Source organism: Pungitius pungitius, chromosome 21 (assembly GCF_949316345.1).
Source record: "Pungitius pungitius chromosome 21, fPunPun2.1, whole genome shotgun sequence".
NCBI lineage: Eukaryota > Metazoa > Chordata > Actinopteri > Perciformes > Gasterosteidae > Pungitius > Pungitius pungitius.
Window position 1 is genome coordinate 13,327,760 of NC_084920.1, and position 23,781 is coordinate 13,351,540.

Here is a 23,781-nt window from a genome sequence, read left to right on the forward strand (position 1 = left end):
ACAACCATTTATATATACGGAGATAAACCTGAATATTATTTACATGGCAACAGATCACACAGTATGTACAAAGCCAAAACTAGATGTAAGAAGTGATGCTCACATGCTCTAATGTGGAAGAGAAAAATAAAAACAGGAGAATGTTGATGTGAACAGTCCCGAGAGAGCGGGGATGGACTTTGGAATCAAAATAAAGATTCAAATGGTGCCTGGAAATTGCCCTAGGAGAAAAAAAAGAAGAAGATTGAGTCCTAGTTGGCGTATAAAACATAAGCCAACCTTCAGGGTTTTTCAGAGACGCCTGGAGTCACAGCGCATAACGTTACTTACAGTATATTCAGAAAATCTAAAGCAAATTCCTCTACATCCACTAACAGACCATCATTTCAGTCTGTCCCTTTACAAGGAATCTAATCAGAGAGAGCGAGAGAGGGTGGGGCCTTCTGGGTCAACGCTCAGGGGTCAAAGCCAGGAGAGTACGGTACCTAACACCCCCCCCCCTCCGGGCTAGCTCTACTGAGGCCTGGCTGGGTCTCACCGCCCACCAAAGACAAAGACTAAATTATTCAGTTAGGTCACCAACAACGACGTCGCCGGCATTAACGCTGGTTTTGATTCAACCCTGAGAAATCAGTGGACTGCATGTGGCATTGCTGGCCTAACGCGCCATTTAAGGTAATTTTGTCCACATAAAACAACCGGGAAAAAAAAAAAAAAAATGTACAACTTGGATGGGAACTCTCATGTTAATTATCTGATGAGGGCAGCTAATATAGGCTTTAATTCGATTGAGGCAACAGGCACAAATGCAAGACTTAATGGGGAAAAGGCATGGGAGGTTCAGTCTTGTGGTTGTGCCCCTTTTCTTGCATTTCTTTCCTCTAGACAAGGTGCCAGTGCTGGAGCCATTTCCCACGTTAAATATTTTGAACTTTTTGAACGTGTTTTTTTTTTTTTCTTCCCGCCATCGATGAACTGGTCCTCGTCCTGGCAGAAATTGTCCGCTGGCCGGCCCCCGTTTTTAACTCGCCCATCTCCAGGCCGAGAAAAAATAATAATAATAATATTAATAATAATAATAATAATAATAATAATAATAAGGTGACAATTCGGACGAGAAGGAGGAGGAGCGGCGCCGCGATAACAGAAACAATTGGAAAGTCTCCAAATCATCAGCAAGAGGGCGAACGCTTCTCCAAACTAAAGGGGGCGGATGGACCACATTCGCAAAGCAGCAGTGGAGCGTGCAACAGGAATAAGAGTGATTTTGTATGCATGTTCAACTTCCAAACCGGCTGCTCGTCTTTCTGTAGAACTACAGGTGGGAGGTGGAGGAGGGAGGGGTCTGCCGGGCGGACTCGTTCCCCAACCAGACCATGGGGAGACTTTTCAGAGAGGAGGGTAAAAACTAATATAAAAACGTCTGGAGAAGAATGCTGACGTCTAACGGATTCTTCTGAGGCGGATCTGTCCCAAGTCCTCGTCAGGAGCGAGGGGGGGGGCGGGGGGAGGAGGCTGGGGAGTGAGAGGTGGTCTGTCCCCAGTCGGGTCCTCCATCTTCACAGGGGGACAGGTGTCATTGGAGCATGAGCTGCTTGAGGTTGTCGTGGAGGATGGTGTCCTTGACGTCCCGGAACACCAGCCTGATGTTCTCCGTGTTGATGGCCGTGGTGAAGTGGTGGTAGAGGGGCTTCTGGGTGGCGTCGGGCTTCTGGGTGGCGTCGCGCCTCTTGTCCATGAAGCACTCCACCATGAACGCCTGCACATCCGGCAGGTCGTGCTCCTGCCCGGTGTACTCTGGAAAGTAGTCCTTGAGCGGAACGCTCTTCACCTTCTCCTCCAGCAGGTCCGTCTTGTTGAGGAAGAGGATGATGGAAACTTTGACAAAGACGCGGTTGTTGACGATGGTCTCGAAGATGTTGAGAGATTCGCGCAGCCGGTTGGTCAGCCGGTCCTCCATCAGCACCTGTTGGAGAAAAGCAGGACGCCAAAGGACGATTAGTCCAGTACCGTCGTTATTGGACTACGAGCAAAGAGTGCCACTTACAATCAGCCTTTTAATTCTGCATTGGATATTCTGTCTAGATTTTTTGGACCTTGAGTACTAATTATTAAACACAGACAGAATTATTCATTCTATATTCCCGGTGAACCAAGTCTGATTTAATCCTCCCAATCAAAAGAAGTGAATAATGTGGGAGAGTTTATTGCTGTGGATGTGTAACCATGCAAAATGTTTTAGGTCAAAATATGTTAATTTCTTTCTCCAAAACTGAGGCAAGCATCAAACTGGTAATCTGGGACCCCCCCCCCCCCCTTGCATAGTGTCAATGGACAATGACATAATCATTCCGACTTCTCACTAGTCCACAAAGGGCACAAACCACAACGGTGCTCTCACCTGGTCGTATTCGGAGGTCGAGACGAGGAAGAGGATAGAGGTGACGGAGTCAAAGCACTCGAACCAGCGCTTTCGCTCCGACCGCTGCCCCCCCACGTCCACCATCTTGAAGGGGACGTTCTTGATCTCAAAGTTGTACTCGTGGATGCCCTTGGTGGGCTTGCGAGCCAGCAGGATGTCCTGCTGAGTGGGAACGTACTCCTGGAGGGTGGTGGTGGTGGGGAGAAACACAGCCAATGACATTCCAGCGCCAACAAAAGCCTCCAACCGGCTTACAGACGAAGGCTTGTTTCGGATCATGTTAGCGCGGCTGACCTAAATATATTTTTTGGTCAAGACATATTTTCCGTAAATGTATTCTATAAAAAGGTGGATATTGGTTCAATATGGTCCAATATGGGCATCCTGAAAACTCCTATGTGTTTGCCGTTAAGGGGTGACAAACAAACCCTGAGCTTTTATAAACGTAATGATTCCATTTTGGGGGGGGGGGAGGTTGAAAGTTTGGGAGGGGGAATGGGAGCCTGTAAAAATCCTTAACATTGATTGGCCAAGAAAAAGTCACATCAAAGATGTTTTATTGTGAAGATTACGACATCTTCTCATCTTTTTTACAGTTTTTGTAAAAAACCAAACGCATCGCTTTCTCTGACCAGAACCATCTTCGCCGGCATCGTTTTTGGGGCCACAACAAACATCCCAACTTCAAACCGTTCAGATATGTTGAAATAGCCACTACAACATGCACACGTCTGATTACAACAGTCGCTGTGGGCAGAAACAACTTACCGGGTCGCCAAGCTTATCCAGATTATCCAAGAAATACTTCACTGACTCACCCTGCGACAGGACAAAGGAGGAATTGCTGTTAATTCAACACAATTAATTTGATTTAGTCACTTGAATCGGCCACGGCAACGTCTGCACGCAATGCACCTTCACTGGAGATTTCGACAGAACGCATTTGTTGCCGCTGCAGAGGCAGAAAACACTCGCTTTGCTTTCCCATCCAGTTTGCTGTGAGCAGGTGAAGCAGGATGCTATTTGGCGTTGCATGAGGCGCGTGTTTAGAAGTGTCTCTTTGATGTATACATAAGCGTGGCTAGCGGTACATGTGTGCAGGGGTATTTTTTTTTTCTCTCTCTCTCTCTCTCTCTCTCGACTGCGCTGCCGCAGTTCATGCAAAATGACTGCAAGCCCAGACACGAGGCTCAAGACTTGCATTCCTTTATCGCTGTGTACGTGTCCTGAGCTCAAAATAAACAGTAAACCCACGGTCCCTACTATACTATACTATAACACACACCTTTTTGTGAAATTGATCTGCATTAATGACCCAGGAAGCAAATAGTCTTCTATAAAATTCAAATCGTATCAGCGGTAGAGATTGTATGGCCATTACCTCAGAATTTAAGCCCCATCCCACTGTAAGCTTTTGTTCTCACCTTCAGATCTTTTACAAAAAACAACTAACCTGACCTGAAAATCCTGTGTGTGTGGAGTGTGAGTAAAGCTGACATTACACCAGGGCGGAGCAGCGCTTAATGCCAAAAGGAAGAACTACCTTGCTCTGAAGACCATTTTAATCAAACTTATGCAGATCCACAGTAAGTGTGAGTTGCTACACTGATGAAAATAGAAGAAAGTGAAAGCAGGAAGGATGACGTTCGTGGGTGATTTTCACGAGCGGCTCTGTGAACCCCGGTGGTAGGCAAAGCGAGAGGAGCCATGTGTGGTTTCAGTCCGTGCATACGTTTTTTTAAGGACACGTGTGATTTGTGATGCAAATTCCTGGAACAGCCATTGAGTTTTACCCGGCATGGTTAGAACACAATGCCTTGTATCCGCTGGGAGGTAAACAAATTAGCCTCGCCAACAGCCGAGAGAAGAGGAGCTTCGGTTTGAGAGGGGGGGGGGCGGGGGATGATTCCCTCAGGTAGTGTGGGGCGATATCGTTACTATTCGTGATTCATCTAGATATTTAGACAATGAGATTTTTGATAAACAAACGGTAATGTGGCTATAATGACATAACGATTATTACAAGATGCAATATTTAAGATGATATCAAGTCTGGTATCACAATAGCTATATAGGAATTATAATGCATTGTCACTACCTTCCCGAGATTTAGTTAAATACCATGAATACAATAAAACTACTAATCATTTTTTAGCGTTGATAAACTGACTGATTGTTGGTGAAATCATTCAACATGATAAACAACAACCAAACTAGTTTTGAAGATTACTGGTTTGAGGATTAAGGCTTTTAGCCGTACACTAATCTGTGTGTCCCATGGGAAGCCGTGTTCGTTATTCATAAACCAACTCTAAATAAGGAATATTTTTAAAAAGAAATTCTATTCAATATTTTCTGATCAGTAAGATTCAGTAAAATGTCAAACATTTTGTTCATGTATAAACCAAGTATCTGTAATTCCTATAAAAACAACTTTACTGATCTATTTTTATTATCTCTATTGATGGATGGATGAACTCATTCCAGAGAAAAACAACCATAACTAATTTTACAAGCCTGTGAAATGTAAAGATTATACCCAGAGATTATATAAATCACAGTTGGAGTCTCACATGCACACGTATGTGTACATGTGTCCTTGTATTGTAGAGTCAGAGCTCTGTTTGGGAGCATAAAGCTGTTTAACTGCAGATCAACATTCCAGCTCTGATCACCATTATTCCCCTTTCTGTCTACACAACCAGCTCACACCAACAAGCCGAGTATGTGTGTGCGCGGGGGGGGGGGGGGGGGCCTTACACAAAACGCCATTGAGAACTCTGCTTTATGCAACGAGGGGGGAAATGTAAATGTTCTGCCTGTGTCTCACAATTGGAAGAAGTACTCCGTATCCCCTGATCTGCTGGATAATGACGAAAGCCGCCGTGAGCCGACAGAAAATTAAATAAACGCAGTTTTTTTTTTAGTTTTTGTGGTCGTTTCACAAGGCGCTGAAAGTGATACCAGGAAACTCCCAGGAGGGACAGGCGAGAGTAGTGACGACCACAGCTGATGTTCTGGGGTATAAAACATGTTAAAACAGGCGTGCTGACAGACGCGATACAAGGAGCCGGGAGAGGTGTAAACAGGAAGCTGAGTCAATCACATTTCTGACCGCTCAACGCAGACTTTAAGAGATTTACAAAAGGGAAGATGAAGATTTCACTTTCTATTCCCACTGCCGCCGCCCCCCCCCCTCCCTCCCTCCCGTGACTGTCTCACTGGGCCGACAAAATTTATACTGGAATTGGTGCGTGTGTGTGTGCGTGTGTCTAAATCGGGGCCACCACCATCTTCCAGCTGGTGCGCGCATCCACGTACCAGCTGAAACTCCCGGCGGCGGTCGTAGGCGTTCTGTATCCCCGAGTCGTCCCACAGGGCTCTGATGGCGGACAGGTACCGCAGGAAGACGGACGTCTCCAGCTGCCCGCTGGCCATCTTGGCCGACCGGGTGTCGATGGCCATCAGGCTCTCGCCGTGCCTCTGGTTCTCCGGGTCGCCCCACGGGATGTGCAGCTTCTCCCGCGCGTCCACCAACACGCGGACACCTGGCGAGGAAACGGGGGACACCCCAGTGAGACGGACAGAGGGACACTGGCGGTGTGGCAAAGGAGCCACCGGGCCACACGTGAGTGAGTGACGGGGCAGAAAGTTCAGAGTTGCACAAATAACAGGTGTCATGGGAACCTGTTCGGTGGGTGAAGAGTGAATGAATCTGAAAGGAATATTTCAAGGCATAAGGAGCACAAACTGCCTCACATGTATTCATACAAACTGCTTCTGCAAATAATTGATACCACACCACAGTAACAGAAATTAATATCCATCTCTGAGCCTTATAATTAATCGCTATTGTTTCCTCACAGGAGGTTTTCAAATTACAACCGCATAGTTTAGGTGGTTCCATTTAGACTAGATTGCAAAAAAAAAAAAAAAAAAAAAAACCGAGTAATTCAGAGTGCTCCCTGAACGCGCAGAGAGCGGAAAAACAGCAACACCTTTCCAGCGCCCGGGTGGGTTCAGCCTCCATTAGCCTCGTCCTCCGGGTTAACCGACGGCTCCGTCAAACGCGCGCTCGTCCGCGACTACAAAAAAAAGTAGTCAAGACCGTTGACGATGTAACGGCCGCGAACGAGCGCGTCAGAGCGGGGACGCTTCGGCTCGTCCTGGGTGTGCCGGGTGGGGAGGGGATTTGGGGGGGTTGGCAGATGTTTTATAGTGCAGTGTTTATATATGTGTCCTCTCACCCGGCGCTGCTGAACAGATGTGGAAACCCCCCCACCCCCCCGCGCGCGCGCTCACACGCGCACGCACACACACACACACACACACACACACTCACACACACCCCACCACATGCACCACCACCCCACACGAGACACTTTTTAAGCGCTTTTCTGTCGTGTTTGGTCTCCTAACGTCTGCCCCGGCGGTTACCTTTGATGACGTTGCTGTAAATCGTGGCTCGGAAGTCCTCTCGCGCCCGCTGGTCGAAGTCCTGGCCGTGGATGATCCGCATTTGTTTGAGGAAAGTCGACTTGCCGCTCTCGCCCGCTCCGAGCAGCAGGATCTTCACCAGCCGTTTAACGTACGTTTTCTCCCGGGAGATGTTTCGGTCGATCTCCTTGGACTTTCGGAGCTGGTCCACCTCTCCGCTGTTCAGCAGGCAGACGGGTAGACAAACTTTTAACACGGACCTGGTCGGCAGGAAATCCGCCATGTTCGCACAAACTTCATCGATGCTAATTTGATGCGCGTTCGCGGGGCGCAGGCACGGGACCAAGCCCCTTCCCTAAACTCAGGAAGTAGTGCTGCGGACTGTTTACCATCGATCTTAAACCGCGTTATGCGTTGCATTTTCATCTTTTCGACTCGCACAAACAGTGTTTTATTTTACGCATGTTTTAACACACATTGATATAAGTGAACTATTAACGTTTTCACGTAGAAATATGTCAATGAATGGATAAATGTGTAGATGTGTAATTATCAGGGTTGACCAGGATATTAAACAACCTGTTAGTAAAACCTGAAGTTTTATGGACGCATAAAACTTAATTCGTCTGAATTATTTAACTGAGAGAAAACACTATTTAATAACTTTATAAAACACAAGACTTATATCTGTTCTGATGGTAACCTGTCGTCACCTGCTGGTTCAGTGTGGTAACTGCATAGCTCACCGAAAGGGAGGCTCTGATTGGTTGACTTCCCGTGAGATATGCTGCCTTTAAATGCAGTTGGAAATATGGCACCCTACTTCAACGCGTTGACAACATTGTAAATATAGCCAGGAAACCCTTCGTGCCTCAACCTTTTTTATGATTATTTGGGGGATTTAAGAAGTGTCTATAAACGAGCAGTCCTCAACACTTGTTGGTAAAGTGTTTATCTTTCTTTTTGTTTTTACTTTTCTTATGATGTCTTATATTATTGATTATCCTAAATGTAAATACTTATCTTTGAGGATTTTTCTCAGTCTTATTTAACTGAAACGCTCATTTGAATGATGGCAGATGAGAACGTAACAGCACAATTGCAATTACCCAGCCTCCGAGCGGCCGATTGTGCGTAGCACTTGAAGGCAGCACCAATGACTATTATTGAATTTTCCTTCCAACATCCCCACACGACACAGGACTCAAGGCGACGGTGTCATTCCGTGTGTGTGTGTGTGTCTGAAGGGGACTCATCATTAGACATGACCATTAGAAACACTCTCCGCGATCATGGACAGAGGTATCGACCACGCATGGCTTGTCTCAAGAAGGTAAGCTATCGTTTTACATCAGAGATGGTGATAACAGCCCTGCTAAGGCTGTACCTGCAGACGCACTTAAAGATCAGTCACTTAAATGAATTCTCCAACCCAATTCTTGGGCTGTAGTGGTCCGATGTATCCTAGTAAACCCGGGCTGTATTGGAATTTCCTCTTACAAACTGTTTTAGCCTAAAAAAAAAAAGAAGCTGTAAATATTTATTAGGTTGTTTATAAAGGAACAAAACTCACAGATATCCGTTGGAGTAGTGCAACAAAACATATTAAAAAAAATTCAGTACAACATTTCAATCATGCATGCAAATGTGAATTTGAAGTCCTAGATTTTTTTCAAAAATAAAGATAATTCTTCGTAGAATCCGGGCATTCAGAAAGACAACCCAACAAAACCACAAGCAAATGTCATATTGGTGTGAGTGGGCAGGCTGCTGTCTACTAAATGTTGAACAGGTTTTTGTAGCAACCTTTTCACGGTGATAAGGTCATTCAGTTTAATAATCACTAAGCCTGGATCAGTATCTGTGCTTCCATCCGCAATGACCAGCCGCAGGAGAGAAGTTAATCCAGGCGCCGGTCCATTGCACAACAGCAGCCCGGGTTCCTGGGGGCTGGAGCGACGCTCCGTTGATCATCTCACATCTCAAACTGTATCCACTGCACAAACTCTGTCTGTTGTACCCAGATGCAGGACTCACAATGTCCTGCTCACCAGGCAAATGAGGCTCCTCGTATCCAGGGGAGGCTTGTGCTTCGCTCCATGAAAGCCCACTTTGGTCCGACTCAACCCCCCTCGAGCTTATAGCCTCTCCGGGACGACTTCAAAGCACAAAGCCACTTCAAGCCGCATACACCCCTGCCCCCATCCTAGGAACACGCAACTGCGCTTTCACTCAAACATAATTGACACACAGCCTGGTTGTTTGCTCACACCTGAGCTGTGGGCTCAGATGATATGATGAACTAAAAAAACAACAACAAAAAAAGGCAGTGACTCACCACAAACCCTCCCCTCCCCAATGCAAACCAGACAAAAGCCATGAGATCAGCGCATGAAACAAACCTCTGATCTCACCACTCCCCTCACCTCCACAGTTATTTGTCGTGTCGGTTTAGGAATAGAAGCGTTGGGAGAGCTACGAGGTGACGCTGATGGAATCTCACGTGTTGATAGCAAGCTTTAAATGGCGCAGGAGGAAAAGGGGCCTCAGAGATTTCACTAAACAGAAAAGGTTAACCGGGATGATGAAGATGCTGATGATTATCATCGTCATCATCATCCTGTCCTTGACTAGGATCAGATTCAATCACCAAATCCATCAATTCATCAATCTGTTTTTCTTTATCAAACCCCCCCCCCCCCCAAAAAAGGAAACCTGCAACCTGTTGGCATGGTGACCTCTGCCCCCTTCAACTCACAATCAGTTAGTTGTCGTGGCAACCTCACCTCCTCTTCATATTGATTTTGCAGGCAGAGAAGGTGCTGCTGGAGATGCAGGACCCGAAAACAGGAGTCAGGTCGCAGCCTCAGAGACTGGTTATAACGACAATACCACACGCTATTACTGGTAAAGAGCTCACACACACACACACACACACACCCACACATGCACACACCCTCAAACACACACACAAACACACTTGATGTGATTCAGCAGCTGGTGGAGTGATTGGGCTTGCATAGTATCACTGGAGGATACCAGAGCTATCGGGCTCAAACTCGAGAGCTACAGATTGAATCTCCATGACAACCCCCGCGGTCTCTGACTCGGGGAGAGCGGAAAAAGTAGGAGGTGAAGGAGGAGGAGGAGGAGGATGATGGCGATTGAGCGGGCGAGAGGAAAAGAGCAAGTAAAGGAAACAAGAGAACGACAGAGAGGAGGAGGACGGGGCGAGGAAACCTGGACGTCACACTTCATTTCACTCACGAAGGCAGCTTTAAACAGCAGAATGAAACCATGCAAAGCGCCTGCCCTCTCCTCTTTATCTCCCTCCTTTTCCATCTACCTTCACCCTTTATTTCCTTTTTTTCCTCTCGTTTACATTCCTCGGATTTCTTTACTTTTTACCTCTATGTCCTCCTCTTTTATCCTTTTCTTTTCTTAGTGTCCTAACCTTCTTATCTTTCCATATGTCGTCTTTCCTTCTGTCTCCCCTTATTTCCTTTAATCATTTTTTTCATCTCTTTTCCTATTCATTCCACTCATCTCCTCTCATTTTGTCTACTGGATCACTCCCTCAAACCTCTCCAATCCTTTTGGTTTTGTTCCCCATAGCTTTTCTCTCATCTCCTTTCCTGTCTCTTATACCCTCGTCCTATTACCTCCTCCCCTCCTCCCCTCCTCCCCTCCTCCCCTCCTCCCCTCCTCCCCTCTTTTTCTTGCATTCCGTCGCTCTTAATTAACTCGTTCTGGTTCCTGTCAGGTTCCTGTCCTCTTCCTTCCCGTAGAAACCCACCTACGCGCACACACACACACACAAACACTAATGTCTTCATGTTGGCCTGCTGCTTTGGTGGTGCATTCTCCCCGGCTTATGATTGGCACGTGTCCTCCTCAGGTGAAGACATCATTGCGTGGTTAGAGGACAGATTCCAACTGGACGCGCAAGGTGAGAGATGAGGCAGCCGCTGGCATTCACACAAACAGATACGCAGTGTGTCAGGTCGGTCGTCACGTTGGACTCTCTCTCTCTCTCTCTCTCTCTCTCTCTCTCGGTTGTCTCCAGAGGCGAGGAGCTTCGGCTGCATGCTGGTGGCGTTGGGATACATCTACCCTCTGCAAGACCACAAGCGCCTGGTGATCAGACCGGACGCTTCCCTCTATCGCTGCCAGGTAAACACACTCCTTTAGAGAGCGAAGGCAGCGCGCTTTACTCTCTCTGAGGAGATTTAAAAAAAAAAAAAAAGAGGGGCCTTGGGGGGAAGTTTTTAAGCCACTGACAGCGCTGAATGAATGATTTGGATTTGGATGCACGAGATATCACGATGTATTTGTGTGTAACAGTGTGTTTAATAACTGCTATTATTTGGCTATGTCATGATTTTATTTTAACACTATTGAGTATTAATCCATGAACGTTTTTTTGTCAGGTGAAAAGAGTCAAGTTTTGAGTCAACAAAGCGGATTTATTCAACGTTTGTTGGCTTTCAATGTGCTGTGGTTATATTGATTTAGTTATTAGGACGCTAGCGAGGTGCAGCTGATGTGGACTTTCATTGTAGAATAATCATTTAATACATAAAGTCTCAAAACAGGTGTAATAGATGTATAAAAGAGAAAAGCAGTATATGTTTGACAGCTCTATTTTTGTTGCTAAATTACAAAAAACGATAAATGAAGTGAGGAACTGAGGTCTGCTCTGCAACCAAATAATCTCAAAATCTCAAAGTTTGTTTTTTTTCCTTCCCAGACACCGTACTTCTGGCCCACGCAGCAGTGGCCTGTCGAGGACACTGATTACGGTGAGCGCCCCTGTCACACATTTGATCTCGCATCCCGATACCCGCGTTCACACTTTCTCATCCTCTGCGGCAGCAATCTACCTGGCGAAGAGAAACATACGCAAGAAAGGAATCCTCGAGCTGCACGAGCAGGTGAGGCAGAGTGGACCAGAGCGTCCATCCAGTCGGCTGCTATGGACTGAGGAGTTGTTCTCTGCCCGCAGGAGCATTACAACCGTCTTCACAAGTGGATGAATCACAAATGGGATTTCATAGTGATGCAAGCTAAAGAGCAGTACAGGTAGGCGTGTGACGGACTTGAAGCCGCATCCCCCCCGCCTCCAGATCAAGGAGGTGTTCAAGATGCGCCGTGTTTGTGTGTGTGTGTGTGTGTGTGTGTGTGTGTGTGTGTGCGTGTGTGTGTGTGTGCGACCTTTCAGGGCCGCGAAAGAAAGGAAGAAGCCGGACCGCGTGGTGTTTGACTGCCAGGAGAGAGCCTACTGGGTGGTTCACAGACCCCCGGTGAGAACACACACACACACACACAGAGGGTACAGTGACATCAGCATTGGATTGCCAGCAGATCGAGACCTCTGAAGATAAATTGCGCTTCACCTCTCGAGTTCCCAGGGTGCCTCATTATCGCCGCCCATGGAGCCTCATTAATGCCGCTGCATGTCCAGTCGGAGGGAAAGGCCACCGCCGCTAAATATTTCACACTGTGTAGGAAAATGTGTCACCTGGGAGGTCGGGGGGGCTCCTGAAATATGTTTAAATTTGCAAATGAGCCGTTATCTTATTAAATCTGGACATTTTTTCAGCATTGAAATCTTATTGGTGGATAATGTCAAGTTCAAAATTGTATTTTTGTTTTCGTAACTGTAACAGTTTCACTTTCATTGAGCCGCTTTGTATTTCTGTTTTTATCAATCCAGAAATCACATTATACTTTCAATAGCCGTTATAAAAAAAACTATTTCCCCTATTTACAAAATGTTATGAATGTGATCAAACCGCTCTATAGAAGCCTTCACAATACTGACAGGAATGACACTGGAAAGTGTTCTGGCTCAGAGTCTAAAGGTACAATAAAAGAGATTATCTTATTTTTCTGACTCTACGGGCAAATATAACTGAACTGCCAAAGGTCCAGGACACTAATTGACTCAACACATTGTGCAACAGAAGAAGAGTCATAAAGTCAGGGAGCTAAGTCCGACGTATCAATTATAGTGTTCAACCTCCTTTAGTATTGAACTTTTCACTTGCAAGGGGAAAATTGCTGTCTGCTGAAAACAAAAAATGTCCAACAGTGACTTCACGAAAACCCCATTGCACAGGTGACTGGCTGCTTGTTGTCTCAGGTGATCGGGAGACGTGTGACACAGCAGCAGCCGGGGATTAGCATCACGAAACCAGCCGTCCGCTTTAGTGAACGGGTCCTTTCGCTAAACACACGTTGTGAAATCATCCTGTTGTTGTTGTTGATGTGTGTGTGTGTGTGTGTGTGTGTGTGTGTGTGTGTGTGTGTGCAGCCAGGGACGGTGAGCGCCATGGACTACGGACTGGATCGACTGGTCGACCCGAACGCAGACGAGGTAACAGGTGAGTCTCTGTGTGACCCGTGTGGGCATAATTCCTGCTAATCAGCTTATATTCAATAAGAGGCTTTAATGCATGCACCCATGCGACCGATGCTTGTCCTCTACCTGCCTTCCCCCTGTCCACTGTTTGAGTCATTTGACCACTACTGAACCTAAACTCATCTTCTTTTGTTCTCTTGTGCTTCTCTTATCTTTTGCAGGCGGGTGTCGTGGCTCTCTTGTTGTTCTCAGACTTTTAAACTGGTGTCGAACACCTGCACACACACACACACACACACACAGGCCCCATGTTTGTACTTGACACAACTGCGTGCCTAACCCTCAACGCGTCCTCCACTTTGAGCCTATTCACAAACCTTAAAGGTCAGGAGACCTCCCCCGGGTCTCGGGTCGGTTTCAGGCCTTTGGTGGCTCAGGTTGAAATGAAACCACAGACATGTTGATGAACTTTACTGAGGCTCGCACTTACAGCTGTCAAAATGTTTTCAAAGATTACTGAAACTATCCCAAAATGTGCTCATAAACTCATAAAAAAGTACTCACACAAACATGCAAATACGCACAGGACAAAGTCATCTTTTTTTGTCACCGATTTTGATGTCGATTTATTTTCTCACAGTGTAACCTTTTAATACTTTTTTTTTTCTTTGCCCAGGGCAAAACACCCGACTTCTATGAGAGGATCGTGAGTGAGAATTTAAAGTCCACTCTTGCTCGTAACTTTCACATCATTCTCCCTGCCGGGCAACCCACAGAGACGGACATTTTTATAGCTGTCATCTCTCTTCCTCCCCCTGCAGATGATCTTTACCCAGCAGGCCATCATGAGGCCCAGAGTGAAGTCATCGGTGTCCATTAGCGCGTAAGCTAATCTATCATATCCCCAGACTGCCCCCCCCCCCCCCCCCCCGCACCTGTGACAGTCCAGTCACTTTAGATCCGTCACCCCGCGACGTCTCCGACTGACGGAGCTAGCTGGTGGCGTTGATCACGTGACCAGCACGTGAGCCTTGCTCAGAGGCCGCGTCCCTCCTCCTGCAAGGGCTGCTGTTTAATGACTAAAGATAAGAGGCGGAGTGATAGAACAGCCTTTGTCCCCCCCCCCCCCCCCGTTGCGGGCAGGTTGGTGAAGTACTGCGCCACCTACAAAAGCCACGACCCTTTCCTCGCCAAGTGTCTCCCCAGCAACCCCTGGGTCACCGATGACGTCACGTACTGGACCTTGAACATGCCCAAGTGAGTCGGCGGAAGGGGGGGGGGGCGTGCTAACTAACGTATGATCGGAGGATCGTTTATAACAACCTTTTTTATGTGTGTTTGAAAGTGTTGAAATACCGACTAAAATGCGCGTGGAGAGGTGGACTTTCAGCTTCAAAGAGCTGCTCTCTGACCCTCGAGGACGAGATGATTTCAGACTCTTCCTGAAGAAGGAATTCAGCGGTACGATGGACGTTGTTTTAGTTCAGAATAAGAATAAGAAGTTATGGTTGTACACTTGCTACACTGTAGATTCATTTCTGCTCCAAACAATGTCAGTGTTTCAGCCATATGACAAGGTCTAAGAATAGGTTTTTTTTTTTTTCTTCTATTCACCGTCTTAGGTGAGAACTTGGCATTCTGGGAGGGTTGTGAAGATCTGAAGTGGGGCCAAGCTTCGACGATGAGAGAGAAAGCCGAGCAAATCTACAAGTAACGTTGTCATTATTAGACATTGAATGTCGATTAGAGGCGAGTCACGGAGCGTAAACAGTTAGTCGGTTGATTTCATTGAGACTTCAAACTGTTTTCTCACGGTGAACCGAAAAGAAGAAGACATTTGGGAATAAAATGTACAATATTATTCTCTGATCACAATCAAGTTCCCTCAAATGTGTATTCATGTGCAGTATTTGATGCAAACGTGTAAATGATGGCAGGACATTTCTGGCCCGCGGTGCACCGCGGTGGATCAACATCGACGGAAAGACGATGGAAGTCACCGTGAAGGGCCTGAAACACCCGCACCGATACGTCCTGGACCCGGCCCAAACTCACATCTACATGCTCATGAAGAAGGTCAGTAAGCGCGGCGCACGCATGGCTCACAACGGGCCCTTTGGTGACATCACCAAACCAGCAGGGATCCTGGATGAGTCCGCGTGTATTTTTGCAGGACTCGTACGGACGTTACCAGAAATCCCCAGTGTTTAAGGACACAATGAAGAAGGCCATCTGTCCTGAGGAGCACCAGTTCAGGCATGCGGCAGGCTTTTATCTCCTACATATACGCTTTACCCTTAACAATGCTTAGCTTAGTTTCTGCTTTAACTATATCTAAACGATATTAGGTGTCCCTGCAGCTCCCTGAAACCATCCATCACTGGTGTCTCTTTCTCTTCGTCTTCTCCCTTCCAGTGAGACCCAGCTGGGGCACAATGCAAAGAAGAGACGGCCCAGTCTCAGCCCCATCATCCTGCGGCAGATGGAGCAGGAGCAGAGGGCCAAGATGGCCGCCAATGTTGACATCACACAGGTCATGAGCAAACTTAGCAAGCAGGGCAAGGAGGCGCCACCCGTACCGCGTCCCCACGCTAAGAAATAAACATGGCTTTTTATTTAGTGGACGTTTATTTATTAAGTTTTACGTTTTAAGAGCTGCATTATATAGCATTATTTTTATTATAAAACAAGGGTCAAATGACTGCTTAATGTGGAAATGGTTGCTCCTAATGATAAATGTCCCCATAAGAAGCTGTAGATCATATTTCACTTTGTAGTTTCAGTTTCACTACCTGCAACTACTTCCGTCCCATAGTCTTTTGTGATAATAAAGGCCTCTGTGGACTACGAGCTGTGCCCCAAACAGCAGATTTAGAGATTTAGCAATTATCAGATGAACCTACTGCAGCGTTTAGCAGCTGTAGAGATGGATCTCTTCCTCAGAAGATCAAAAACCAAGATAGAGCAACTTGTTGTGTAACAAGTTTGACTTGTTAATTTTAATGTTGTTCAGCTTGATTCTGCTGCCAGATCAAAGGGGGAAAAAATGCATGTTTATTGATATTAAAACACTAGCTGACATACACTAATATCAAAGAATCACAAGGATATATATCAAATGTGATAAGTTGCTGCAGAAAGTCATTGTCAAACGGGAAAGTGGAGTTGCTGGGAATGGGCAATGTGCAATACTGAACATGCGTAATTTAATTATTTTAAGGGGGTAGGTCATCTTCACTTACCTCTCATATTATTATTTATTATATTTAGGTATTTAGCCTTGCACATATGAGACTTTGTTTGGCTCACAAATGAATGTATTCTCCGGGAAAATGTCTTATAAACCCCCCCCCCCCCCCCTGAGAGGTAGAAGTGTATGACGCGGTTTAACTGAGACTTTAAACACATCCTACAGTACTCGCATTAAAACAGGTGACAAACAGCGTCATCTCTTCCCGTCTGTTCCATTTCTGTCCATAAAAGCTGTAACCGTTGTCTGTCACGTTGGTGCTCATGAGACTCGTGTTGTTCAATCCATCTTCACTCAAACTGTGTTCTTTTGCTGTACAGTTCGGTTTGCCGTCAGTCATGAGCTAATAAAACCCCACAAACCATCTCATGTCTTTCTTTTTGTCTTCAGATATCATTCATTTTTTTCATGTAGTGTGTTTTCCATGTAGCCAAAACGTATTGCATTACACGTCTGATTGGATTTAATCAGGTGAGCGCCACTTCTCAAATGATCCCAAAGTTTAAAAACAAAACAAAAATGCACACAGATTTTTTTGCTCTCTTGCCCTTTGACCCCACAGCTGTGCCGCTTCACCACTCCCGTCTCCCACCTCGCCGTCTACTCCGGCCTCAGCGACTTCCCCACAGCCAGCGACTCGCCCCCTCTGCCCTTCCCGCCCCACACCCCTTCCTGTCCGTCCCCCATCAGCGTGGCCCTGGAGAGCACCTCGGCCTCGGAGCGGCGGGTGGAGGTCGCCGGCGAAGGGGGCGGCGGCGGGGGGCCCCCGGGGGCCCAGGCCCCGGCCCCGGCCGCTGAGGGCGCCGCCGGGTCTCGCGTGGCCCTGTCGCTCCGCCGGCTGCTGGTGCGCGGCTGCGCCCCGGCCTCCGCGTTCGCCGGCTGGTCGCCCAAATGCCGCTCGGCCGCCGGGACCAGCGGCCGCGTTCAGCCCATCGGCCCGGACCGACCCGGTCAGGCTCCGCCCAGACGGGTTGGCAAGTGCGTGTGAGACAGATGTTTTCGCTTTAGTGGCTTCTGCAGCTGCCGTGACACGTATGCACCGCTGCATGCAGTCTGCGTTCCTTTAGGACACGCCGCCTCCTCGTAACATTCCACCTTGAACTTTGGCCCTCTCCTACATTTCCAGGGCAGAATAGACTATAGTTGACAGACTACGAATCAGGACGGACTAAATGCGCAATAGTACGGTAGTTTGGGTACTGGATCCCACAGAACGTCAGTCCGCACACTTGACGTTTTAGAATGTGACGATTTTACTTGAGATTATAAAATCATCAACAGGGAAACCAGTTTAATTAGATGTCAATAGGAATCTTCCCAGTTTACCATTAAAATAGTTTTTTTGACATTGTCATATCAGGTATGTCCTTATTTATCTGATCATTGTATTAATGCCCTCATTTGCCCTCAGATAACACCCAATATACAGAGACAGGAATGAAAAATAAAAGTTTGGTGTATGTCATAGTTAACTGAGGTCTGGAAAAAAACCTAAATAAAGCTTTTTTTTTTTGTCAATTTAAGAGATGCAAATAGACGAGTACTGAGATAAATACCTAAATGTTTATTTAAGTAGTTTTTTTACCACCCGTCATGGCAGCAAAATGACCCAAACAGATCTAAACCGACCTGTGCATGTAAAACAATGTTATTGCATGTGATGTCTAACTCATCGAATTACTGTGTGTTTATAAAAAACAACAATTGTTCATCTAATTTGAATGTAGACCCACACAATGCTAATGCTCGCTTCCCCGGCCCCTTGTGTCTGTATCAGTTTTTTCCAGATTAAAGTGGACATTCCTCCAGAGTGCCGAATCTACCCCATAGAGTCCGAGGACGAGGACGAGGACGAGGACAGCAGGGCTGCCACTCGTCGAGGAGAGGGCGCCAAAGAGATCATCTGTCCCTGGGAGAGTCTCTCTCCACACAACGGGGCGGGCTAGTCGCCCCGCATTTGCACAGGTGTTCAGATATATATATATATATATACATATACATACACATATGTACACAGTTCCAGCAGGCGGATTTCCCCCATGTTTCTGACGGAGCGAAAGGGTATGGCTTACATTACACTGACAGTTTAGACTGAGCATTGGCCTCCTGTCTCCAGGTCCTGTGTTCAGAGCGTCAAACATGTCGGCCTGCGAGTCCCCCGACCACGTGTCCGTGTCAGCTCTGCTCCCTCCTGCACGCTCGCTACTTCAGAACAACCCGTTTCTTTCAAAAATAACGGCGAGATCCAGTGTTTTCACAGCTGGGCAACAATTGAGTCCTAAACCGCCCCCCAATGAGTTTTTGTTTGTGATGATATTTTCTTCACATTGTGTTCGTTTTGAGCTGCAACATAATCAGTCACAAAAAGAACCCCCCCCCCCCCCCGGGAGCCATGATGTAAAGCAGCCGTGTTTGCACACAACTTTTCAACTACAGTATATCTTTTTTTTTTGCTGCACATTTACACCAAACACGCTCACGAGCTCACGAGCCACCGCGTGCCAGTCATGTGACTGATAGTCGTGACCACATGTGTTAACCCTCCTCACTGCAGCCTTATTGACGTAAGCCCCTCGCTGATGTGAGCGCCAGCTGAGCCAGATGTTTAGCCTGGGATGTTTACTTGTGCGAGGACAAGGGGACGACAGAGTCTACACCCACACACACACACACACACACACACACGAGCAAGAGCTTGTGAGCCTTCCTCATTCTGTGTCCCAGTAGCCCGATAGCAGCCTTACGCACCTTCACACTACTAAAATATTTGGAGTTTTTTTTCAATTATTTTTGTAATTGCCAAATAAAAAAAAATGTTAATGTTTACGTCCTAGACACACACGTGTGTTTGGACTGTGCACAAATGCCTGCCAAAAGTGTAAGTGTCTCTTGAAGAGTTGTTGTGCTGCTGAATAGACGTAGACGCCTGATGGGTCGGATGCTTTCCTCCCCCACAGAACCACAGGGGAGAAAATGGCCGATAGATGCAAAGTGAGAGCACATGAACAGCTTGTCTGCATGACGCTTTTTTTTTTTTTTTTTTTGGCAGATTTGCTCCCGACAGACTTAAAGAATGGAGAGTTGTTAAAGTGACGGAGGGTCGGGTGTTATTTTCTGTTTACCTGCACTGCTGTTTTGTAGCTGTCCGTGCACGGCGTGCTACTCTGATCGAGGGGTCGACATTCATCCCTCGCGCTAGAATGTGAAATAACTGTCGGAATGTATTCTCTTGACCATGTTTACAGATGCAAGAATGTGAAAAATACTTTTAAATCCGTTGTTATTGATTTGTATATTCCATGGCTTTTGTCAAGTGACTAAAATAAATGACTGTCTTAAGAATCAAAGTTTCCCCTTTTTAACAAGATGCTACCTTTACATGTTAAAAGCCCCACCCAATTTATATATATATATATATATATATATATATATAACAATGTTTGTTTTTTCGTACAACTAAAGGGCTTAAACAGTGAACTATGACAAATACTACGCGCTGTATAGAACTGGTATGTAGTATGTAACACTTAGTGCTCACATAGACAAAGCAAAAAGATTTTTTGAAGATCACAAAGTTAATTTGAATGAACTGAATTTGAATTTAACACTATTGCCGAGTGTATTTGGTCCCAATCAGAATGGCTGTTAAATTAACTCTTGCCCAAGCGTTAAATTCTGTTAAATTAACTCTAAATAGAGTAAAAATGTAACACTGATCAAATTTAACACTACAGGTCAAATAACTGGAGAGTGTTAATACCACATTAATTATTGTTCATAATTTTACTCTTCTGTGATAACAAATCGACTCTCGAATTCAGATTTTCATTGACATTATATATCCATCCAGCTAAAAAAAAAAAAAAAACTAATACAGTGTTGCTGCAGTCAATCTTAATCTCAAGAATCAGGGTTCACCAAGAATTGATCGCCAGCCAATCAAATTATAACAAATTGCTTTATTGATGAATAGTTGACCCATGCACATTGCCTGCTCCAGGGGCTTTAAGGTCATCAGTGACTGTTGATGACAGGGATTGGCCACTAGGTGGCGATATAGCAACAACAATGGGATCTAGGCCCCATTCTTCATGATGAGACAAGCTGGTGGATGGGAATCAAACACTCAGACATAAAAGTTCATTGATGCTGAATAATTAAAAATCACAAATCAGCATTAGCGGTCTGTCAAGAACTTTTTTTGGAGGGGGTTATGGGAAATAATGTTAAACAGAGGCTGGACGCAAACAGGGTTGCCTCTTCACACCCAATATCTCATATCAAAACACGGTAAATATATTGGCAAAGGTGTGAACATGGCTACGGTCTGCTGTCCGCACAGATGTTACTGCAGAGTACATTAAAGGAGCATGTGTGCTCGTAGTCAACATCACTTCTGCCATCGACGAGGATCTGAACTGAGGCCCGAGCTTTGATCTGTGTGTGGAGTGGATCTCCATATCACAATATCCACACAGGGACGTCCACACACAGTCCGTTCGTACATTAACTCACCAACGGGGAAGGAATTTATGCAGGACATTTAGCGTTCATTGGAGGTGTGCATATATTAAAATTCGTTTGAGTGGATGGAAGCCTCTTTTAATGAAGCCCTTGGTGCTCGATGTTGCACCTGAAGGACATTTTTGAAAAGCCATACACACTTAAATCTCTGTTTCTCTGTCACACAACCTCCATTTGATTTTGACATTTGTGCAGCTGTTTTCTGCTTCTGACTGCTAGTGTTATGCTACAAGTATTGGACTGCTTGGGACAAAACAACTATATGTTCATTAGAGGAATAGTTAAATCCTCTGGGAATTAAATTATAAGATTCAAACCACTCTGATTGCCTTGGTGTTATTAATAAAGTTTCAGATAATAATCTGCTCCTTATCTGTAAACACAATACTGTACAGAAATAACTCAAAATGAATTATGGACAGACTGTACACACACACACACACACTTCACACACCTTCAGAGCACTGAGCCCCTTTCCCCACCTGCCCTCTGTCTTCATGCTAAGCTAGGCTAACGACTACAGGTTTCCAGGGCAAAGAGACAAGTACTGATATATTATTATTTCCTGAGCAACGTTAGCATCACATTGCTGTTGGTTTTTAGGCAACCTGATAAATGGTTACTTTTCCTTTTAAAGCATCAGAAATATGCATTTGCGGCTCAAATGTAGTCTTTTTTTTTTTTTTTTTTTTTTACAATTGTGGATATATTTCCTACTCGTCTGACCTGGATGGGAAAGCGGAAACGAAGGACCCTTTGAAGCCGACAAACATGCGCACGCGCACACAAACACACGCCTGCAGGCTCGCAGACATATCATCATCTCCGCAGACATCAGCGCGCGTGACCTCGCTGCGACGTGATGAATGACCCAATCAGAGGCCTAATGAAACGCCTGCTGCTGTTTCCCCATGTGTGTGTGTGTGTGTGTGTTTATGTGCGCGCGTGTGTGCGCCCAGGAACCTCAATCGGGGAATCACAGGTGACCTGGTGTCCCACTGAGCCTCCTACGTTTGACAAGAGCAGATAATGGCCGTTGACTCCCGCCCCCCCCCCCACACACACACACTTCGAAAATCCGAGGAGAGAAGGAGAGAGAGGAGAGGGAGAAATGACCTTGGAACTTTTAGGTCACCTTTCATGTCCTCCTCTTCATCCCCTTACTTCTCCCCCTCTGTTAGCCTTTAAACCCTCCGTCACACGGGTCCCTTTGAAGCTCCTTCCCTTCCCGTGATTGTTATCGAAGCCACACTATGCTGGTTCAACTCAGCCGTAAAACCAGCCCCCCCCCCCCCACACCTGTGTGATCGTACATTAGTAGTCTGCATCAGATACACACAAATTGAGCAATGCTTAATAACATGGATTACTTGGTGTGTTTAATGTGCATTTGTTAACTTCTGGTGTAAAACTGTATTGTTCAACAATACAAAGCATAGTATTTGCAATAATATAACTGAATGAAACGGATTTTTTAATTTGAGATTTGAAATTTGAGAGGGGGCGAGAGAGCAATTTGCTCAGGACCGCGTCAGGATGTCAAGTGATTTTCAGAGAGAATAAAACAGTAAACGTCAGCCACGCTGGAGGGTAAAGTCACAGACGAATAACAACCCCAAAAACTACTTTCCCACTCCGTCACTCTTACACTATGCACACCAAAATATGCAAAAGCATGCACACACACACACACATGCACGTCCGTGCATACAAGCTTTGTCTCTTGAGAAAATGGTATTAATACCTGGCAGGCTTTAAAATGTCAGCCAGTCTCAAACAAGGTGCACAAAGAGCCAATTTATTTATGGATCTGACACTTCTCGTGTCTTTTTTCCAGCTATTTTTGTTTTCAAAGTGTGTCTGAAGAAGGAGGAGGGAGGAGGAGGAGGAGGAGGAGGGTGTGTATGTGTGTGTGTGGGGGGGAGGGGGTGCAGATGAAGATGCAGATTAATGACAAACTGACCTGAGCTCTGGGAAAGGTGTGTAGGATCAGCCGTTGGTATTTAAGCCAACCCCTGGGGGGTCGCGTCCCCCCCCCCCGCCCCTTCCCACCGGGGTGACTCCTCCGTCTCTGACACGTGTGTAAAAATAACACAAATGTGGACTAATCACAACTCTTCATTCAGCCCTGACGGTTGCTTTCTCTCACATGTCTTTTTCTGCCCCACTCTGTGTCCTCCACCTCCTCAGTCACTCACGTATCAGTCCTTCACTCATTGAGTGATGATTGCCTGTTTAAATATTTGCTTTTTCGCCAGTGTGCACAGCTACACACACACACACAGACACACACACAGCGCAATGTCCGATTGTGTCCCCGACGCCCAGAAACATCGCTGCCAACCTCACTTTTAGATTTAAAGATCTACTAATCCAGTATTCAAAGCCATTTATAATTTAGCTAGAATCAATTATGTGATACAGAAACCTTTTTAGTAAATTATTATGAATAAACTATGTTTTATCTGTTTTAGCTGCGTGCTGCTCGCAATTTAAACCTTTCTGATGGAATAAGCAACATCTCATTGTGTGGAGCGATTTAGACGATACGACTCCCTTCAATGTTAATCTAAGGAACGACGCATATGACGGGAAGAGCAATCCAAAGCTTCCACGCACCAGTGACGGCGTTTAAACCCCTCGGTTTCCGTGTCCTGTTGAGATAATTGTTCAGTCTTCTTTTAGCTGTAGAAGAAAAAAAAAAGGGCTTTTATTCTTAGGCCGCACTTCAGAAGGCTTTTACGCTCTCGTCTTTAATCACAGCTGATTCTAACTCACTGCACT

General features: G+C 45.9%; 2 protein-coding genes across 3 annotated transcripts; one reads left to right on the forward strand and one right to left on the reverse strand.

The window, feature by feature from the left end:
• Positions 1-932: 932 nt before the first annotated feature.
• Positions 933-7,181, reverse strand: LOC119212736 (guanine nucleotide-binding protein subunit alpha-13-like). Its single transcript, XM_037463446.2, has 5 exons — positions 6,860-7,181; positions 5,744-5,970; positions 3,191-3,241; positions 2,402-2,602; positions 933-1,966 (listed from the first exon to the last, which is right to left on the reverse strand). Exons 1-5 carry the CDS (start codon positions 7,140-7,142, stop codon positions 1,577-1,579), a joined length of 1,152 nt encoding a protein of 383 aa, XP_037319343.1. The 5' UTR covers positions 7,143-7,181; the 3' UTR covers positions 933-1,576.
• On the forward strand, positions 7,135-19,814 carry LOC119212735 (regulator of G-protein signaling 9-like). 2 transcript variants are annotated; one of them, XM_062559873.1, is made up of 19 exons: positions 7,135-8,192; positions 9,670-9,766; positions 10,758-10,808; positions 10,926-11,032; positions 11,610-11,661; positions 11,735-11,793; positions 11,865-11,941; positions 12,081-12,162; positions 13,176-13,238; positions 13,900-13,929; positions 14,045-14,106; positions 14,367-14,480; positions 14,569-14,684; positions 14,846-14,933; positions 15,161-15,299; positions 15,397-15,479; positions 15,639-15,756; positions 17,036-17,451; positions 18,251-19,814. In XM_062559873.1, exons 1-19 carry the CDS (start codon positions 8,016-8,018, stop codon positions 18,417-18,419), a joined length of 2,100 nt encoding a protein of 699 aa, XP_062415857.1. In that variant the 5' UTR covers positions 7,135-8,015; the 3' UTR covers positions 18,420-19,814. The 2 variants fall into 2 exon arrangements, with proteins under 2 accessions (XP_062415857.1, XP_037319341.2); XM_037463444.2 differs by lacking the exons at positions 17,036-17,451; positions 18,251-19,814 and having other exon boundaries at positions 7,334-8,192; positions 15,639-16,503.
• The last annotated feature ends 3,967 nt before the right edge of the window (positions 19,815-23,781 follow it).